The sequence below is a fragment of the Salvelinus sp. IW2-2015 genome, linkage group LG37, assembly GCF_002910315.2.
Source record: "Salvelinus sp. IW2-2015 linkage group LG37, ASM291031v2, whole genome shotgun sequence".
NCBI classification, from domain to species: domain Eukaryota; kingdom Metazoa; phylum Chordata; class Actinopteri; order Salmoniformes; family Salmonidae; genus Salvelinus; species Salvelinus sp. IW2-2015.
The window spans coordinates 1,470,298-1,488,204 of record NC_036876.1 but is presented as its reverse complement, the minus strand read 5'-3'; the positions used below and the strand labels follow the sequence as shown (position 1 = coordinate 1,488,204).

The 17,907-nt window shown below is 40.9% G+C and overlaps 1 protein-coding gene across 14 annotated transcripts in view; it reads right to left on the bottom strand.

Moving 5' to 3' along the window:
* LOC111960041 (butyrophilin subfamily 1 member A1) overlaps window positions 1–17,907 on the bottom strand; it is a 35,058-nt gene that overhangs the window by 12,892 nt on the left and 4,259 nt on the right. The window contains exons 2-9 of one of the 14 annotated variants that reach the window (XR_011475023.1): window positions 10,350–10,435; window positions 10,077–10,112; window positions 9,920–9,949; window positions 7,630–7,701; window positions 7,276–7,302; window positions 3,161–7,117; window positions 1,960–2,053; window positions 1,480–1,509 (exon numbers count right to left, since the gene is read on the bottom strand). Coding sequence is in view for 12 of the 14 variants with exons in the window: in XM_070437835.1 (XP_070293936.1) it covers window positions 7,630–7,701; window positions 9,920–9,949; window positions 10,077–10,112; window positions 10,350–10,353 (142 nt within the window). In the remaining 2 variants the exon portion in view is untranslated. The other 13 variants (XM_070437837.1, XR_011475024.1, XM_070437836.1 and 10 more) reach the window with 13 other exon arrangements.

Below are 17,907 nucleotides of genomic sequence, written 5' to 3'. Positions count from 1 at the left end.
AGACGGATGGCTCAGATGGCACTGGGCAGACGGATGGCTCAGATGGCGCTGGGTAGACGGATGGCTCAGATGGCACTGGGTAGACGGATGGCTCAGATGGCGCTTGGCAGACGGGCAGCTCTGGCCGGATGAGGCGCACTGTAGGCCTGGTGCGTGGTGCCGGAGCTGGAGGTACCGGGCTAAGGACACGCACCTTCAGGCTAGTGCGGGGAGCAGCAACAGGACACACTGGACTCTCAAGGCGTACTATAAGCCTGGTGCGTGGTACCGGCACTGAGGGCACGCACATCAGGGCGAGTACGGGGAGAAGGAACAGTGCGTACAGGACTCTGGAGACACACAGGAGGCTTGATGCGTGGTGCCGGAACTGGAGGCACTGGACTGGAGACACGCACCACAGGGAGAGTGCGTGGAGGAGGAACAGGGCTCTGGAGACGCACTGGAAGCCTGGTGCGTGGTGTAGGCACTGGTGGTACTGGGCTGGGGCGGGGAGGTGGCGCCGGAAATACCGGACCGTGCAGGCGTACTGGCTCCCTTGAGCACTGAGCCTGCCCAACCTTACCTGGTTGTATGCTCCCCATCGCCCGACCAGTGCGGGGAGGTGGAATAACCCGCACCGGCCTATGTAGGCGAACCGGGGACACCATGCGTAAGGCTGGTGCCATGTAAGCCGGGCCCGAGGAGACGCACTGGTGGCCAGATGCGTTGGGCCGGCTTCATGACATCCGGCTCAACGCTCAATCTAGCCCGGCCGATACGTGGAGCTGGAATGTACCGAACCGGGCTATGCACGCGTACAGGAGACACCATGCGCTCTACTGCGTAACACGGTGTCTGCCCGTACTCTCGCTCTCCACGGTAAGTACAGGCAGTTGGAGCAGGTCTCCTACCTGACTTCGCCACACTACCCTTTAGCCCCCTCCCCCCCCCAAGAACATTTTGGGTTGTACTCGCGGGCTTCCAGCCTTGCTTCCGTGCTGCCTCCTCATATCGCCGCCTCTCTGCTTTCGCTGCCTCCAGCTCAGCTTTGGGGCGGCGATATTCTCCTGGTTGAGCCCAAGGTCCCTTACCATCCAATTCGTCCTCCCATGTCCAGAAATCCTGTGTAGGTGGGTCCTGTTGCCGCTTGACACGCCGCTTGGTCCGATTCTGGTGGGTAATTCTGTCACGGCTGTCGTAGTCGTTCTCCTCCTCAGACGAGGAGGAGCATGGATCGGACCAAGATGCAGAGTGGCTAGTGTTCATTATTGAATGAAAAATCAACAAAACACTTCAAAATACAAAACCAACAAACGTGACAAACCCGAAACAGTCCTGTGTGGCCCAAACACAGACACAGGAACATGACAGCTTACCCTTCTTTGTTGAATACGCTGGGATCTGTACTGTATAAAGTAACATGTCATTGAATAATACATTTTCTTCTTTTGAAAGACAAATATCCATATTTTTATGGCAAGGACAAGAAAACAAACTTACTCTGGTCTTCTGGTTTTGATCCAAAACATCCTGTAAAAGAAAGAAAGAGTTGTGGCTTATTTTGATCCAGTGGAATATGTACTATAGCTGTACTGAATATAGTAGTCAGGGGTAAATTCATGTATTTAGGGTAGTGATTTAGGTTTGTATGTGCAAGCAACTTTACCCATGGTGATGGTGGCTATTGCCATGGTGATGGTGGCTAAATGGTAACAGCTAACAGTCAAATATTCCCCAGTACATCACATCATGTATTTAGGGCTAATGATTGAGGGCTGGATTCAATCCATATTGCAGAAGTATTGCGGATCGGCATTATGGCTTGACTGAAATTTAACTGCAATGTTCCAGAATTTGTGGCGACTGCATTCACGGTAAATGTTGCATACCGTATGTTGGCTCAATCGGAAATTTGCTTTAAAATTTGACCGCGTATGGATTGAATCGAGACGTTAAATATCTATATCCGGGCAGGTTTACCCATGGTGATGGTGGCTAAATGGTAATAGTTAACAGTCAATTAGTCCCAGAACACCTCTGTGTCTTGTCCTTCTCCAATACTCAGCCTCGGCACCTATAAAGAAATGATCAGCCTTATTTCACGTCTGCTAGACCTGATTCACATTGTTAACAAAAACTAAGAGACAAGTGTAAAGGAAACATGATGCCACCTTAATTTCTTAATTGGAGAAAGTAACTTGCAATGCCTCTGGCCAGTCTCGAATACAGACTTGTCATTGTGTTACCACCAAAAGAAGTTGGTGATGCTGAACGGTTTTGTGATACGCTCAACCCTGTGGTATTAAGCATATTATAACTAACACCTCAAATTTATAGCACTTTATTTATTGTGTCTATGCACACTCCATAACGGCATATGACATGGTTATTCCATTTAATGTAATAATGTGACACAGAGTTTGATAAATTCTATAACGCCCTATTTTAACATCAGGTACGTAGACACTTATGTAGCATGTAATAACATATGAAATAAGATGTCATGCAGACGGTGTAATAGCAGTTGTTATTAAAAGGTGACATAAGCATATATGACAACAGGATGAACAGTCCTCTATAACACCCATTATAACTCGTTTTATAACAACTCATTACAGTTTATGACATATGTTATAATGTGTTATATAGCTGTTAGAAAAGGCTTTATGAATGTATCAATAAGGACACCTAGACTGTTACCATTGGGACTCATTGGACCGAACACTAAAAGTTACTAATTGTGTACAATTATTTGAAGTAAGTACCAGAAAGTACCCATAGATACCTTATAATGTCCTAGCAAATGTGTAATTTCTATACTGTAAAATAGAGTACTACCATATCACTTCCTACTATGCTAGTTCAAATCCAGAGACATTTCAATAAAGCATAACATTCTAAAAGGGATTAGTTAGTTTTGTCTTTCAGGGATATTTCAAGATGTCTCAGATCAAAAGGATTATTGTTTAACCCACTAGCATAAAAGTTCAAAGATACAGTAATAAAACACTAACGCTGAATTGTTAGTCAGTGAGGTACAGAGAGAGAGAGAGAGAGAGAGAGAGAGAGAGAGAGAGAGAGAGAGAGAGAGAGAGAGAGAGAGAGAGAGAGAGAGAGACAGAGAGTGTGTCAAAGAAGATTCATTTCAAGACACTATGGTGATTATTTTCCAGTAACTTACCTTGTGTATAAATTAATGTCCTGTTTTGTTGTATATTTACCACCTAGAGTCTCAAATATGATTCATACCAAGTACCCATTTACCAAATTGCTAATCCTAAAGGCTATTGAGTGGACATAATTATGAGAACAGAAAGATTTGATAAAGAGAAAACATACTGCAGCTCCTATAGTTAATATGTAACCAGTCAGTTGAACCTTCCAGCAAGTATCACGTAGGGAAACTGGGAGGGTCCATGTTTTATCAAGACATCAGTATCTTATTGGCTTCCTCATTACAGTACTTTATAGGAAAGCTGCCCCTCCCACCCATGGCCAGTTTAGTTACTGCAAGCATTATATATACTCTATGTTGGTGATCCGCAAACTTTTTTGTCCCACGGCCCCATTTTGATATCTGATACCCAAAACAATTAAAATTAACCCCAAACATATTTTTTTTTTAAATGCCATTCACAGCCATTGTTTACTTATTTTATTTGATGCTATGGCAGTCAATTGAAAAACATTTTAACAGTATTTCTGACTTCTGATTTTCTCAACTCCTCATCACATATTTTGAATGTGGGGCTATGACAGTGAATAGCAAATTACATGGGTGGGGCATTTTAAATTTTTTTGTTTATACATGCCAGCAAAGCCACTAAACAACACAACACTAAACAATACATTAATTGCAATATAACGGTGACAAACTGTGCCCACAAACTTGTAGGGCCTACATAAAGCTGTCCCAACAGCACAGTTCCAACAGCAGTCCCAACACCTTACCTCTGCTACACCTGGTTATCAGCCGAGCATTGTCTGGCAGCGAAACAGTTTATTCAGCCTCATTTGCTGCCTTATAAAAAGCATAGCTGATATGGCTGACTTGCTAAACAGATGTGTTGTCTACTTGCAATTGAGATGTACAAACTATTGCATAAGGAGACAACGAGCGGATAAAAGACAATCCGTAACATTGATTAAGACATTAAGGAGCGAGCTAGGACTGACGTAGTCAATTTAACTATTTGTTCAGCACTTTTGAAATGTACAGCGACAGAATTCAGAAAAATGGTCCGCTCTTACAGTATTCTCCCTGTACACCAAGTCAGAACCATAGGATAAAATAAGTGTGGTCTATAAGCAGACAATGAAATCTCTTACAATATTTCATGATAGCATTGCTCTAAAACATGCTATAGGCTGAATGTGCACCACCAAGTCAGAACAGTAGGCTAAATTATGAGGGGAAAAGGGAGCAAATTATTATGGTGAAGCACATGGGCTTCTAACAGCTTACTACACAACATACACTTAGTATTACTTTCTTAGCTACAGCACAGTATACCATATCTCCCTGGAGCTTGCATCCTTTATGCAGCAGCATTCAAGACATTTTTGGACTCACCTTGTTGTGCTGTGCTCACTTGAACAGGAAGGTGGCGTGGCGGTTCTTTGTGGCAAATTTAGTCATCAAAGTCTGGCATTCTCTGGATTTATGGTGCTTTCAAAATAACTGGGAACTATGAAAAAAACAAGGTTGAATCATGACGTCAGTGATCTTCAGGTCAGAGCTCTAGAAAGAGGCCCGAGTTCCTGACTTGAATTCCGAGTTGGATGAACGTTCAAAACATATTTTCCCAGCCGGACCTCGTTTTTTTTTAGAGTTCCCAGTTGTCTTGAACTCACTGAAGTCTGAGATTTCCGCGTTCTGAGATTCCAGTTGTTTCGAACGCTTCAGAAGTTATGCTGGAGTGACAGCATGGCGAATATTGAATGTTGATCTTTTTTTAAATGTATTTTATTCTAATTTTCCACCCCTTTTTCTCCGCAATTTCGTGGTGTCCATTTGGTAGTCACAGTCTTGTCCCATCGCTGCAACTCCCGTACGGACTCGGGAGAGGCGAAGCTTGAGAGCCGTGTGTCCTCCGACACACGACCTAGCCAAGCCGCACTGCTTCTTGACACAATGCCCGCTTAACCCGGAAGCCAGCCGCACCAATGTGTCAGAGGAAACAGCGTACACCTAGCGACCATGTCAGCGTACATGCGCCCTGCCCGCCATAGGAGTTGCTAGAGCGCGATGGGACAAGGACATCCTTGTGCCGGACCATGGGTCTCCCGATCGCGGCAGACTGCGACAGAGCCTGGACTCGAAACAAGATCTCTAGTGGAATATTTATCTTTTTAAGCTTGGAGAGAGACTCTTAATCCCAAACTTGGACCACACTCCCACTACACTGAATAGCAGGCTAGTGATTGTTTGCAACGCTTGCAGTTAGCCACTGATTCCTTCCAAACCACTCATTTTGTAATATGCAATTTCCAACTTGTTGTGTAATGTTTATGTCCAATGGCCGATGAGCACCAATACGTTTTATCTATATTTTCTCTTCAAAATCTCTCTTCAAATGTCAAGAATTGAAAAGGATTTGCCAGTAGATTGTTTACTTGATTCATGATGATGACTGCTAGCATTCTAGCTAAGATTTTGAAAGTATGATGTTGACATTATCAGTTCAATCAAAGCTACGGTACACATTGACGTAATTTTATTTGTGGCCAATGACCTTGGGCTCTTCTAATGTAACTCTATAGCAGCACCGAAGGGGCTTAAATTTTCGAGCTCTCGCTGTAGATTTTGCGGTGACGTAGTGTCCCCATGAGTGACAGAACACTGAGCCAATCACAGCGCAACTAGAGAACATTACCAACCCCTAAAACTCGTATTTTCCGCTGGCTTTACCACCAACACAGAAAGCACTGAGCTAGGCTGAAACACCTGCATTTTGGAGCTGCCTAACTTAAGAAAGCAAAAAAATAGACCATGTTTGCATGAGGCTTCATTAATTAAATGTTTTGTTTTTTACATTGTTTTCAAACTGATATGTGACACGTATTAAAATAAAATGCAAAACAGACCCCAAAAAAACAGGTAGTGTTTTTTTCCCCACCTGCCCTGAATGAGGGTCACCACTGGACATGATGTATCCCACCAGCACCAATGAGATGGGTGTGCTTGATGCATGTCGCGTTGGAAATTCTCAAAGTCAGGGGGCGTGGTCAACAGTGTGCAACTCATCTCTGCTGTCACAGTCAACCTGGATCGATATTTGGTTTTAATGCTGACGAGAGCATTAAATCCAGCTTCACACAGATATGGGCTGGCGGAGGGTACCATGAGTTTTATGGGGCTTTCAAGACAACAGGGAACTCGGACAAATACGAGGTCAAATCATGATGTCAGTAATCTTCAGGTCGGAAAGTCGGAGCATTAATACATTAATAAAGAATATGGACACAACGTTGATGCCTGGTTAGATGACAGCAAATGATCATAGAAAGTAATCCACAATTCAAGATATTACTAAATCGAAAATTATTCACATAGCTTTAAACCAGGACAAAGCTATTGACAGACAGGGAATACGATCATTTATGTTTTTCTATGTTGCCGTGATAGACAAAATTGTGATTGGTTTTGCATCATTGTTCCAGGGTGAGAAAAGTGGGCGGACATTATCCTGATAACTTGGTCCATTAATAAATGAGTAGATGAGTGAACCTTCTTCTGCATCAAAGAAAGTCACCTTCCTTTCCTGATAATCCAGATAGATACCGACTTTATCTGGAATACCTTTGTCAAGAACATGTTCTTCATCCTCCATGGCTTTAAGTCTTTGCCTGTTGGATAGTCTGATTACCCAGAAGCCATTAGTTGGACTGAAAGCCAACGGCCCCATCCTGTGAGCCGTTGCCATGGCAACGCCAAGCACCCAGTCATCCTTCTCCTTCACATTCACCTCCCAGTAAGTCTTCAAAGCACGGCCTGTATAGCCCGACACAAAAGGCTCTTCATTAAAACAATTCGCAATGTTAATGTTTCTCTGTGGTGATTCATTGGTCCACTGTAGTGATTTCCCATCTATCTTCAGTTTAGGGTGAGCTGTGTCCACATCAAGAGTAACATCCACTGTGGAGAATAGGAAAACAAAATATATATTTACTCATAATTTTCATTGTAATTTAATCTTCAGTGATTTAAAGCTTAGTTATATAGGACAGATAAAGTGTTTTATTTTATTAGGTATTTTAATTGAAAAAACAGATTCTGGTGTCACAGCCCATTACCTTCATGTGAGCGTGCCTGATTTATATCTGGAAAAATACATTTAAAAAAGTATAACAATGAGAAATTCAATGTCTCACATGTCATATGAATATTATCTGAAATTATATTGTATTTAAAAGAGACGCATTATCGAACTTTGTAGTCTTCTTCCTGGATCTTTTTGATGCATCTACAATAACAATGATTTACCAAAGCTAATAACTGGGAAAGATAATGTGTAACTAACAAAAATATACTGACTTAATCTTGCGTAAGATGGTGCACTAGGGTAAGTTGGTGCAAAGTTGGTGCAAAGTTGGTGCATACCCAGAATTTATACAGCATCCTCTGTATTAATGCACAATATCTCTCACCTTTCTTAGGAGATAGTTTGAGATGAGTATCTGTCTGTAAAGGGTTTTCTTGCCCTGCAGTTGAGTTATAACCTTCATATCACCAAAACAATAGAACTATCCTTAAATAATGTAAATAAACACTCTTCATATGAAATATTTTGTCAGAGCCTATAACTGCAAATGCTTCTCCTACCCATCCTCACCACCCCACCCCACACAAACGCTTCCTCCACTATGTATTACATCAAACACTAAAAATATAAGTCCTTAAGAATCAGAGATCATGTATTTAAATATACCAACTCATGATTGTCTTATTTTGTAATAATGATACACTAAAAGTATTTACATGAAGAGATTAAAAGCTTACCCTTCTTTGTTGAATCCACTGTGATCTGTCCTGTATAACTTCTTGGAACTATAGGGGGTGCTGTTCTGCATTAGCATATTTGGGTCTCCAAATTAAACTGCCTCGTGCTAAATTCTTGATCGTACAATATGCATATTATTGTTATTATTGGATAGAAAACACTTTCTAGTTTCTATAGCCGTTGGAATTTTGTCTCTGAGTGGTACAGAACAATATCTACAGCACTTTTCATGACAGGGGTCAGATTTCAGAAATTTTTACACACCTGATCTGGAGTCTGTTTTTAAGGCGACAGTGAATGCTATGAAGAAACCGACACTGCCTACGTCTTCCTCTGGTGTCGTTGTACGTCATCAACGTTTTGAATGGGTCTATTGCACATCACAGCCACTATAAAACAAGAAAACGTAGAAGTACCGCTCTCTTCCTGCATGCCGTCGTGCGCAAGATGGACATCAGACCTGCCTCCTTCCAAATCGTTGTTTAGGAGTGATATTTCTCCGGTCATGTTTTAGTCGTTATAGTTGTTAAAAACATCATAATGTAGTTAATTTGAACGTTTTATAGCATTTTATCCGTTTAGTGCGATTTTGAGGAATTTCTTTGTTGTGCACTGTGAAACTTTGGACCGTTTCGGGGCCCGTTCGATCGTTAGTGGATATTTCGAAGGACAGGGACATCTATCGACCAAAAGAAGATTACAACATAGAAAGGATACATTGCCCAAGAATCTGATGGAAGAACAGCTCAAAGTAAGCAATATTTAATATGATAAATCGTTGTTCTGTCGAAATATTTTAAACGCATATTTCGCCATTTTGTTTGTTATCGCGTCACTTGGCGAACCCTGTATTGAAAAGTAAGGATAATTTTAAAAATGTAAGTCAGCGGTTGCATTAGAACTAATTTGTCTTTCGATTCCTGTCAACCCTGTATTTTTTAGTCAAGTATATGATTAGCTTTCGATATAAACTAGATCACTCTGAAAGCTGACGTCCCTATATTTGATGCTTGAGTTGCTATATTTCTATTGTATAACACAGGTTTGTATGGCTAAATATGCAAATTTTCGAAAAACATGTATATGTATGTTGTAAAATGATGTTACAGAGGAGTGTCATCGGAAGAATTCTGAGAAGGTTAGTGAAAAAATTAATATATTTTGGCGGTGATTACGTATAGCGCTCTTTGGCTGAGATCGATGCTCTGGTAACGTTTTCACATGTGGTTGCTAACTTTCGATTTATTGTTGTTACGCTGTAAAACGCTTAGAAATCTCGAAAATTTGTCTGGAATCACAAGATCTGGGTCTTTCAATTGCTATGCTTTGTCTATTCTTATGAAATGTTTTATTAAGAGTAAATTGGTCATACACGTTGCTCTCTATAGTAATTCTAGTCGTCTTGTGATGGTCGGTGCAATTGTAAACTGTGATTTCTACCTGAAATATGCACTTTTTCTAACAAAACCTATCCTATACATAAATAATGTCAGACTGTCATCTGAAGAGGTTTTTTCTTGGTTAGTGGCTATCAATTCTTAGTTTAGCCGAATTGGTGATAGCACCTGAAGTAGTAAGAAACTGATGGAGTTAGAAAAGTGGTGTATTTTGCTAACGTGTTTAGCTAATAGATTTACATTTTTGTCCTTCCCTGTAAAACATTTTAAAAATCTGAATGGTGGCTTTATTCACAAGATCTGTATCTTTCATCTGGTGTCTTGGACTTGTGATTTAATGATATTTAGATGCTACTATCTACTTGTGAAGCTATGCTAGCTATGCTAATCAGTGTGTGGGGGGGTGGGGGGTGATCCCGGACCCGGGGTAGAGGCTCGTTAGAGGATAAAGTAATATACTGTTGAATAATACATTTTCTTCTTTTGAAAGACAAATATCCACCATAATCTTTCTATGCAAAGAGAAGAAAACAAACTTACTCTGTTTATTTGGTTTTGATCCAAATATTCCTGTAAAAGAAGGAAACAGTTTTTGACCCAGTGGTATATGTACTATAGTTGTAATGAATATAGTAGTCAGGGGTAAATTCATGTATTTATGGTAATTATTTAGGTTTGTATATCCGAGCAGCTTTACCCACGGTGATGGTGGCTATTGCCATGGTGATGGTGGCTAAATGGAAACAGCTAACAGTCAAATATTCCCAAATGTATCACATAATGTATTTAGGGCTAATGATTGAGGTCTGGATTCAATCAATATTGCAGAAGTATTGCGGATCGGCGTTATGGCTTGATTGAAAATTAACTGCAATTAATTCAATCAGAAATTTGCTTTAAATTTTAACGCGTATCTTCCACGATACGGATTGAATCCAGCCGTTAAGTATCTATATCTGGGCAGCTTTACCCATGGTGATGGTGGCGAAATCGTATCCGTTAACAGTCAATTAGCAACTCTGTGTCTTGTCCTTCTCCAATACTCAGCCACGACACCTATAAAGAAATGATCAGCCTCATTTCACGTCTGCTAGACCTTTTTAATTTAATTTTATTTCACCTTTATTTAACCAGGTAGGCTAGTTGAGAGCAAGTTCTCATTTACAACTGCGACCTGGCCAAGATAAAGCAAAGCAGTTCGACACAAACAACAACACAGTGTTACACATGGAATAAACAAGCATACAGTCAGTAACACAATAGAAAACAAGGAAAGTCTATATACAGTGTGTGCAAATGGCATGAGGAGGTGAGGCAAAAAAATAAGCTGGTGTGCAAAAGAGCAGAAAAGTTAATTAAAACAATATGGGGATGAGGTAGGTAGATTGGGTGGGCTATTTACAGATGGGCTATGTCCAGCTGCAACGATCGGTTAGCTGCTCAGATAGCTGATGTTTAAAGTTAGTGAGGGAAATGTAAGTCTCCAGCTTCAGCAATTTTTTAAATTCATTCCAGTTATTGGCAGCAGAGAACTGGAAGGAAAGGCGGCCAAAGGACGTATTGGCTTTGGGGATGGCCAGTGAAATATACCTGCTAGATCGCGTGCTACGGGTGGGTGTTGTTATCGTGACCAGTGAGCTGAGACAAGGCGGAGCTTTACCTAGCATCAACTTATAGATGACCTGGAGCCAGTGGGTCTGGCGACGAATACGTAGCGAGGGCCAGCCGACTAGAGCATGCAGGTTGTAGTGGTGGGTGTTATAAGGGGCTTTGGTAACAAAACGGATGGCACTGTGATAGACTGCATCCAGTTTGCTGAGTAGAGTATTGGAAGCTGTTTTGTAAATGACATCGCTGAAGTCGAGGATCGGTAGGATAGTCAGTTTTACGAGGGTATGTTGGCGGCGTGAGTTAAGGAAGTTTTGTTGAGAAATAGGAAGCCGATTCTAGATTTAGTTATGGAATGGAGAAGTTTAATATGAGTCTTGAAGAAACGTTTACAGTCTAGCCAGACACCTAGGTATTTGTAGTTGTCCACATATTCTAAGTTAGAACTGTCCAGAGTAGTGATGCTAGTCGGGCAGGCGGGTGTGGGCATCGAACGGTTGACAAGCATGCATTTGGTTTTACTAGTGTTTAAGAGCAGTTGGAGACCACGGAAGGAGTGTTCTATGGCATTGAAGCTCGTTTGGAGGTTAGTTAACACAGTGTCCAAAGAAGGGCCAGATGTATACAGAGTGGTGTCGTCTGCGTAGAGGTGGATCAGGGAATCACCCGCAGCAAGAGTGACATCGGTGATATATACAGAGAAAAGAGTCGGCCCAAGAATTGAACCCTGTGGTACCCCCATAGAGACTGCCAGAGGTCCGGACAACAGGCCCTCCGATTTGACACATTGAACTCTATCTGAGAAGTAGTTGGTGAACCAGGCGAAGCAGTCATTTGAGAAACCAAGGCTGTTGACTCTGCCGATAAGAATACGGTGATTGACAGGCCTTGGCCAGGCCTTGGCCAGGTCAATGAAGATGGCTGCACAGTACTGTCTTTTATCGATGGTGGTTATGATATCGTTTAGTACCTTGAGAGTGGCCGAGTTGCACCCGTGACCAGCTCGGAAACCGGATTGCACAGCGGAGAAGGTACGGTGGGATTCGAAATGGTCAGTGATCTGTTTGTTGACTTGGCTGTCAAAGACTTTCGAAAGGCAGGGCAGGATGGATATCGGTCTATACAGTTTGGTCTAAAGTGTCACTCCCTTTGAAGGGGGGGTGGACCGCGGCAGTTCTCCAATCTTTAGGGATCTCGGACAATACGAAAGAGAGGTCGACCAGACTGGTAATAGGGGTTGAAACAATGGGGGCGGATCATTTTAGAAAGAGAGGGTCCAGATTGTCTAGCATAGCTGATTTGTATGGGTCCAGGTTTTGCAGCTCTTCCAGAACATCTGCAATCTGGATTTGGGTGAAGGAGAAACTGGGGAGGCTTGGGCAATGTATTGGTTCCTGACTTACCAGAAAAGTTGCATATCGCACCGACTATTCGATGCTAGTGCAGTCCGCCACAGGATGTTTTTGTGCTGGTCGAAGGCAGTAAGGTCTGGAGTGAACCAAGGGCTATATCTGTTCTTGGTTCTACATTTTTTTGAAAGGGTAATACTTATTTAAGATGGTGAGGAAAATACTTTTAAAGAATGACCAGGCATCCTCGGCTGATGGGATGAGGTCAATATCCTTCCAGGATACCCGGGCCAGGTCAATTAGAAAGGCCAGCTCGCAGAACTGTTTTAGGGAGAGTTTGACCGTGTTGAGGGGTAGTCGTTCGACCGCGGACCCATAGCGGATGCAGGCAACGAGGCAGTGATCTCTGAGATCCTGATTGAAGACAGCAGAGGTGTATTTGGAGGGCAAGTTGGTCAGGATAATATTTATGAGGGTGCCAATGTTTACGGATTTAGGGTTGTACCTGGTGGGTTCCATGATCATTTGTGTGAGATTGAGGACATCTAGCTTCGATTGTAGTACTACCGAGGTGTAAAGCGTATCCCAGTTTAGGTCACCTAACAGAACAAACTCTGAATATAGATGGGGGGCAATCAATTCACATATGGTGTCCAGGGCACAGCTGGGAGCTGAGGGGGGTCTATAATAGGCGGCAACAATGAGAGATTTATTTCTGGAGAGATTCATTGTTAAAATTAGAAGCTCGAACTGTTTGGGCATAGACCTGGAAAGTATGACAGAACTCTGCAGGCTATCTTTGAGGTAGATAGTTCTATCTTGACGGAAAATGTTGTAGTTGGTTATGGAAATCTCAGAATTTTTGGTGGCATTCCTTAGCCAGGATTCAGACAAGACATCAGGGTTGGCGGAGTGTGCTAAAGCAGTGAGTAAAATAAACTTAGGGAGGAGGCTTCTGATGTTAATTCTTATGGCTGCAGTCCCGGTAAGGGGATGATATGACAACAGCCAGTGAAAGTGCAGAGCGCCAAATTCAAAACAACAGAAATCTCATAATTAAAATTCCTCAGACATACATGTTTCTTAACTTCTTGTCACTACAGGGGGTGCTGTTTCAACTTCGACATTTTGCGTCTCCAAATTAAACTGCCTCGTACTCAATTCTTGCTCGTACAATATGCATATTATTATTACTATTGGATAGAAAACAATCTCTAGTTTCTAAAACCGTTTGAATTATGTCTGTGGGTGACCCAGAACTCTATCTGCAGCGAAATCCATGACAGGAACTGCGAAGGTCTGAAAAATAGTCTCTGTTCTCAGTTCAGTTTTAAGCTCTGTGTATATCCTATGGACCGAAATGAACTGCACCCGCCTTCCCCTGGATGTCAGTAACCAATGAGAAGTGGAATGGGCTTTCTACGTGCCTCTCGGAGTTTATAAAAGGCAAAGGAGTGACATGTACGTTCTTTTCGACGCTCGCCATTGCGCAGAAGAGGACATCAGAATTGCATGCTCAAAAGCTCTTGTTATCGACCTAAGATATATCTGTCTGTCATTTAATTCGATATAGTGGTTAGAAACATCATAACGAAGTTATTTGAAACCGATTTATATCAGTTTATGCGAGTATATTGCGATTTTTCGGCATTTCCTTAGTATTGCGTTTGAGGATTTGGACATGTGTGTGCCGTGTAGCTATCGTTAGCTGCTAGTTCCGAAGTTGAARAGGTCGTTTTACAACAAAGGAACGATTCTTTTGGACAAAGGACACATTGCCCAAGATACTGATGGAAGCTCGTCCAAAAGTAAGAGCTATTTATGATTTTATTCCGTATTTATGTGGAAAAATGTAAACGCATTTGTCAGCCATTGTTGCGGCACTAGTCTGGCTCTAACGCACACTGTATGTCTAGTAATGTTAATTTTAAAAATATAAATCAGCGGTTGCATTAATAACCAATGCATCTTTCATTAGCTGTCCAACCTGTATTTTTTTTGTCAATCTAATCGATAAATAATCGTAATCTTATGTGCCTTTCCAAGATGGCGCCGGCCAGAAATGCATGCCATGTTTTGACTGTTTACATAGCATAACCACGATTTGTGATGCTAAATATGCACATTTTCGAACAAACTCTATATGCATTGTGTAATATGATGTTACAGGACTGTCATCTGAAGAATTCTGAGAAGGTTAGTGAAAAAATTAATATATTTTGGTGATGATAACGTTATCGCTCTCTTTGCCTTGAATGAATGATGGGGTGATGTTAGCTCATGTGGTATGCTAATATAACGATATATTGTGTTTTCGCTGTAAAACACTTAGAAAATCTGAAATATTTTCTGGATTCACAAGATGTTGGGCTTTCATTTGCTGTACGCTGTGTATTTTTCAGAAATGTTTTAAGATGAGTAATTAGGTAATACACGTTGCTCTCTGTAGTTATTCTAGTCGCTTTGGGTGAGTTTTGTGATACTGGCTGCAATGGTAAACTGTGATTTATACCTGAAAAATGCACATTTTTCTAAAAAAACATATGCTATACCATAAATATGTTATCAGACTGTCATCTTATGAAGTTGTTTCTTGGTTAGTGGCTATATATATCTTTATTTAGTCGAATTAGTGATAGCTGCTGATGGAGTAAAAAACTGGTGGAGTAAAAAAAGTGGTGTCTTTTGCTAACGTGGTTAGCTAATAGATTTACATATTGTGTCTTCCCTGTAAAACATTTAAAAAATCTGAAATTGTGGCTGGATTCACAAGAGCTGTATCTTTCATCTGGTGATATTACCTGTCGAAGAAACATTTCAAACTAAGTACTGAATCAATCATTAGGATGTTTTTAACATATAGCTTCAATAACGTTCAAACCAGAGTATTCGTTCTTGTCTGCGTGAGCAATGGAACGTAGGTGACTTCCATGAAAAAAAAGCATGATCAGAAAATGGCTGCTTGATGGACACTTGACTGATTCTGCTATCATTCTCTCCCACAACATCATAGAAGTCTCATTGAAATTTCTATTGATGGTTGACATCTAGTGGAACCCCTAGGCAGTGCAACATCATTCATAACTCTTAACTTGTTATGGCTGCAGTATTGAATAACTGGAAAAAGGTGCCCATTTTCAAACGGCCTCATACTCAATTTTTGCTCGTACAATATGCATATTATTATTACTATTGGATAGAAAACACTCTCTAGTTTCTAAAACCGTTTGAATTATTTCTCTAAGTGGAACAGAACTCTTTTTACAGCCCATTTCCTATCCGGAAGTGAGATTTCCAAATGCGAAGTCTCTCTTCAAGAGCTTGTCTATAAAAGGGCATGTCACTTAGGACTGTAGAAACACGTCATACACCTTCCCCTGGGTGTCATGCGGAAGTGAGAGCAGAAATGACTTGATTATCTCGTCCTGGGATTGAACACAACCTCTATAAAAGGGTATGTCACTTAGGACTGTAGAAACACGTCATACACCTTCCCCTGGGTGTCATGCGGAAGTGATAGCAGAAATGACTTGATTATCTCGTCCTGGGATTGAACACAACCTCTTGGGAGGACCGCCATTTTTTTTTTTTCCTGGGCGCGAAGTTGGACCTTGACTCGGCTCCTGGAAAACCCTCGTTATAGGTGAATATGATCTCTGGCTTCGATTTTATTTGATACATCTCAAATATCATCCTAAAGTATGTTTTTTTCAATATAGTTTAATTATATTATTGACTCGGCTCCTGGAAACCCTCGTTATAGGTGAATATGATCTCTGGCTTCGATTTTATTTGATACATATCACAGTATCATCCTAAAGTAATGTTTTTTCAATATAGTTTAATTATATATTGAAAATTATTCTGGACTTTAGACGTGATGCGTCGCAAGAATTTTGTGAAGAAGGAGGAGGTTAGCACCGCACGGCAGTGTGCTTGCTAATTCAAGAGGGAAATCGTTCGTTCTGGTTCCAAAATAAAGACGGTCTGAACAAAGGACACCTTGGAGAACATTCTGATGGAAGATCAACAAAGATAAGGACCCAATTTGGGATGCTTTTTCATATATCTGCCGAACTGTGCTATCGCTACGTCGGTTTGACTAGAAATCAATGCTGCTGTCTGTTTAGCTATTGTAGTAAGCTAATATAACGAATATATTGTGTTTTCGCTGTAAAACCCTTCAAAAATCGGAAATATTGGCTGTATTCACAAAGATCTTTGTCTTTCATTAGCTATCCACCATATATTTCTCTGAAATGTTTTATGATGAGTAATTAGGTAGTTGACGTTGGTGTCTGTATTTTCTCTGGCTACTCCCGTGCGATTTTCTGACTGTAGCTATGATGGTGGCTATGATGGTAGCAGTAATGTAAACTGATTTATAGCTAAAATATGCACATTTTTTCGAACAAAACATAGATTTTATTGTGTAACATGTTATAAGGACTGTCATCTGAGGGAGTTTTTTCTAGGTTATTTAGGTTGGTTCTAGGTTAGTTAGGTTAGCTTTGTGCATGCTACTTGCATGCTACCTGTTGCTGTGAAATGTGTCTGTCTGTCTTTTGTATTTTGGTGGTGAGCTAACATAAATATATGTGGTGTTTTCGCTGTAACACATTTTAAAAATCGGAAATATTGGCTGTATTCACAAGATCTTTGTCTTTCATTAGCTATCCACCATATATTTTTCTGAAATGTTTTATGATGAGTAATTAGGTAGTTGACGTTGGTGTTTGTATTTTCTCTGGCTACTCCCGTGCGATTTCTGACTGTAGCTATGATGGTAGCAGTAATGTAAAACTGATTTATAGCTAAAATATGCAAATTTTTTGAACAAAACATAGATTTATTGTGTAACATGTTATAGGACTGTCATCTGAAGGAGTTTTTTCTAGGTTATTTAGGTTGGTTCTAGGTTAGTTAGGTTAGCTTGTGCATGCTACCTGCATCCTACTTGTGCTGTGAAAAATGTCTGTCCTCTTTTTTATTTGGTGGTGAACTAACATAAATATATGTGGTGTTTTCTCTGTAAAACATTTTAAAAATCGACCATGTTGGCTGGATTCACAAGATGTTTATCTTTCAAATGCTGTATTGGACTTGTTAATGTGTGAAAGTTAAATATAAAAAAAAAAATAGATTTTGAATTTCGCGCCCTGCACTTGAGCTGGATGTTGTCATAGGTGTACCGGCATCGGGCTTGCAGCCATAACAGGTCTTATTTCTTAAGGGGACTCTGGTGAATACATACAGGCTCAGATTTCTGACTTCCTGTTTTGATTTCAACTCAGGATTTTGCCTGCCAATATGAGTTCTGTTAAATTCTTCTTAATAGGGGGAGCTGTTTTCACTTTGGGAAAAAATCGTGCCCAAATTAAACTGCCTCGTACTCTGTTCTAGATCATACAATATGCATATTATTATTACTATTGGATAGAAAACACTCTGAAGTKTCTAAAACTGTTTGAATTATATCTGTGAGTMAAACAGAACTCATTTGGCAGCAAACTTCCAAACAGGAAGTGAACATTCTGAAAATGGGGCTCTGTGTCAGGGCCTGCCTATTCA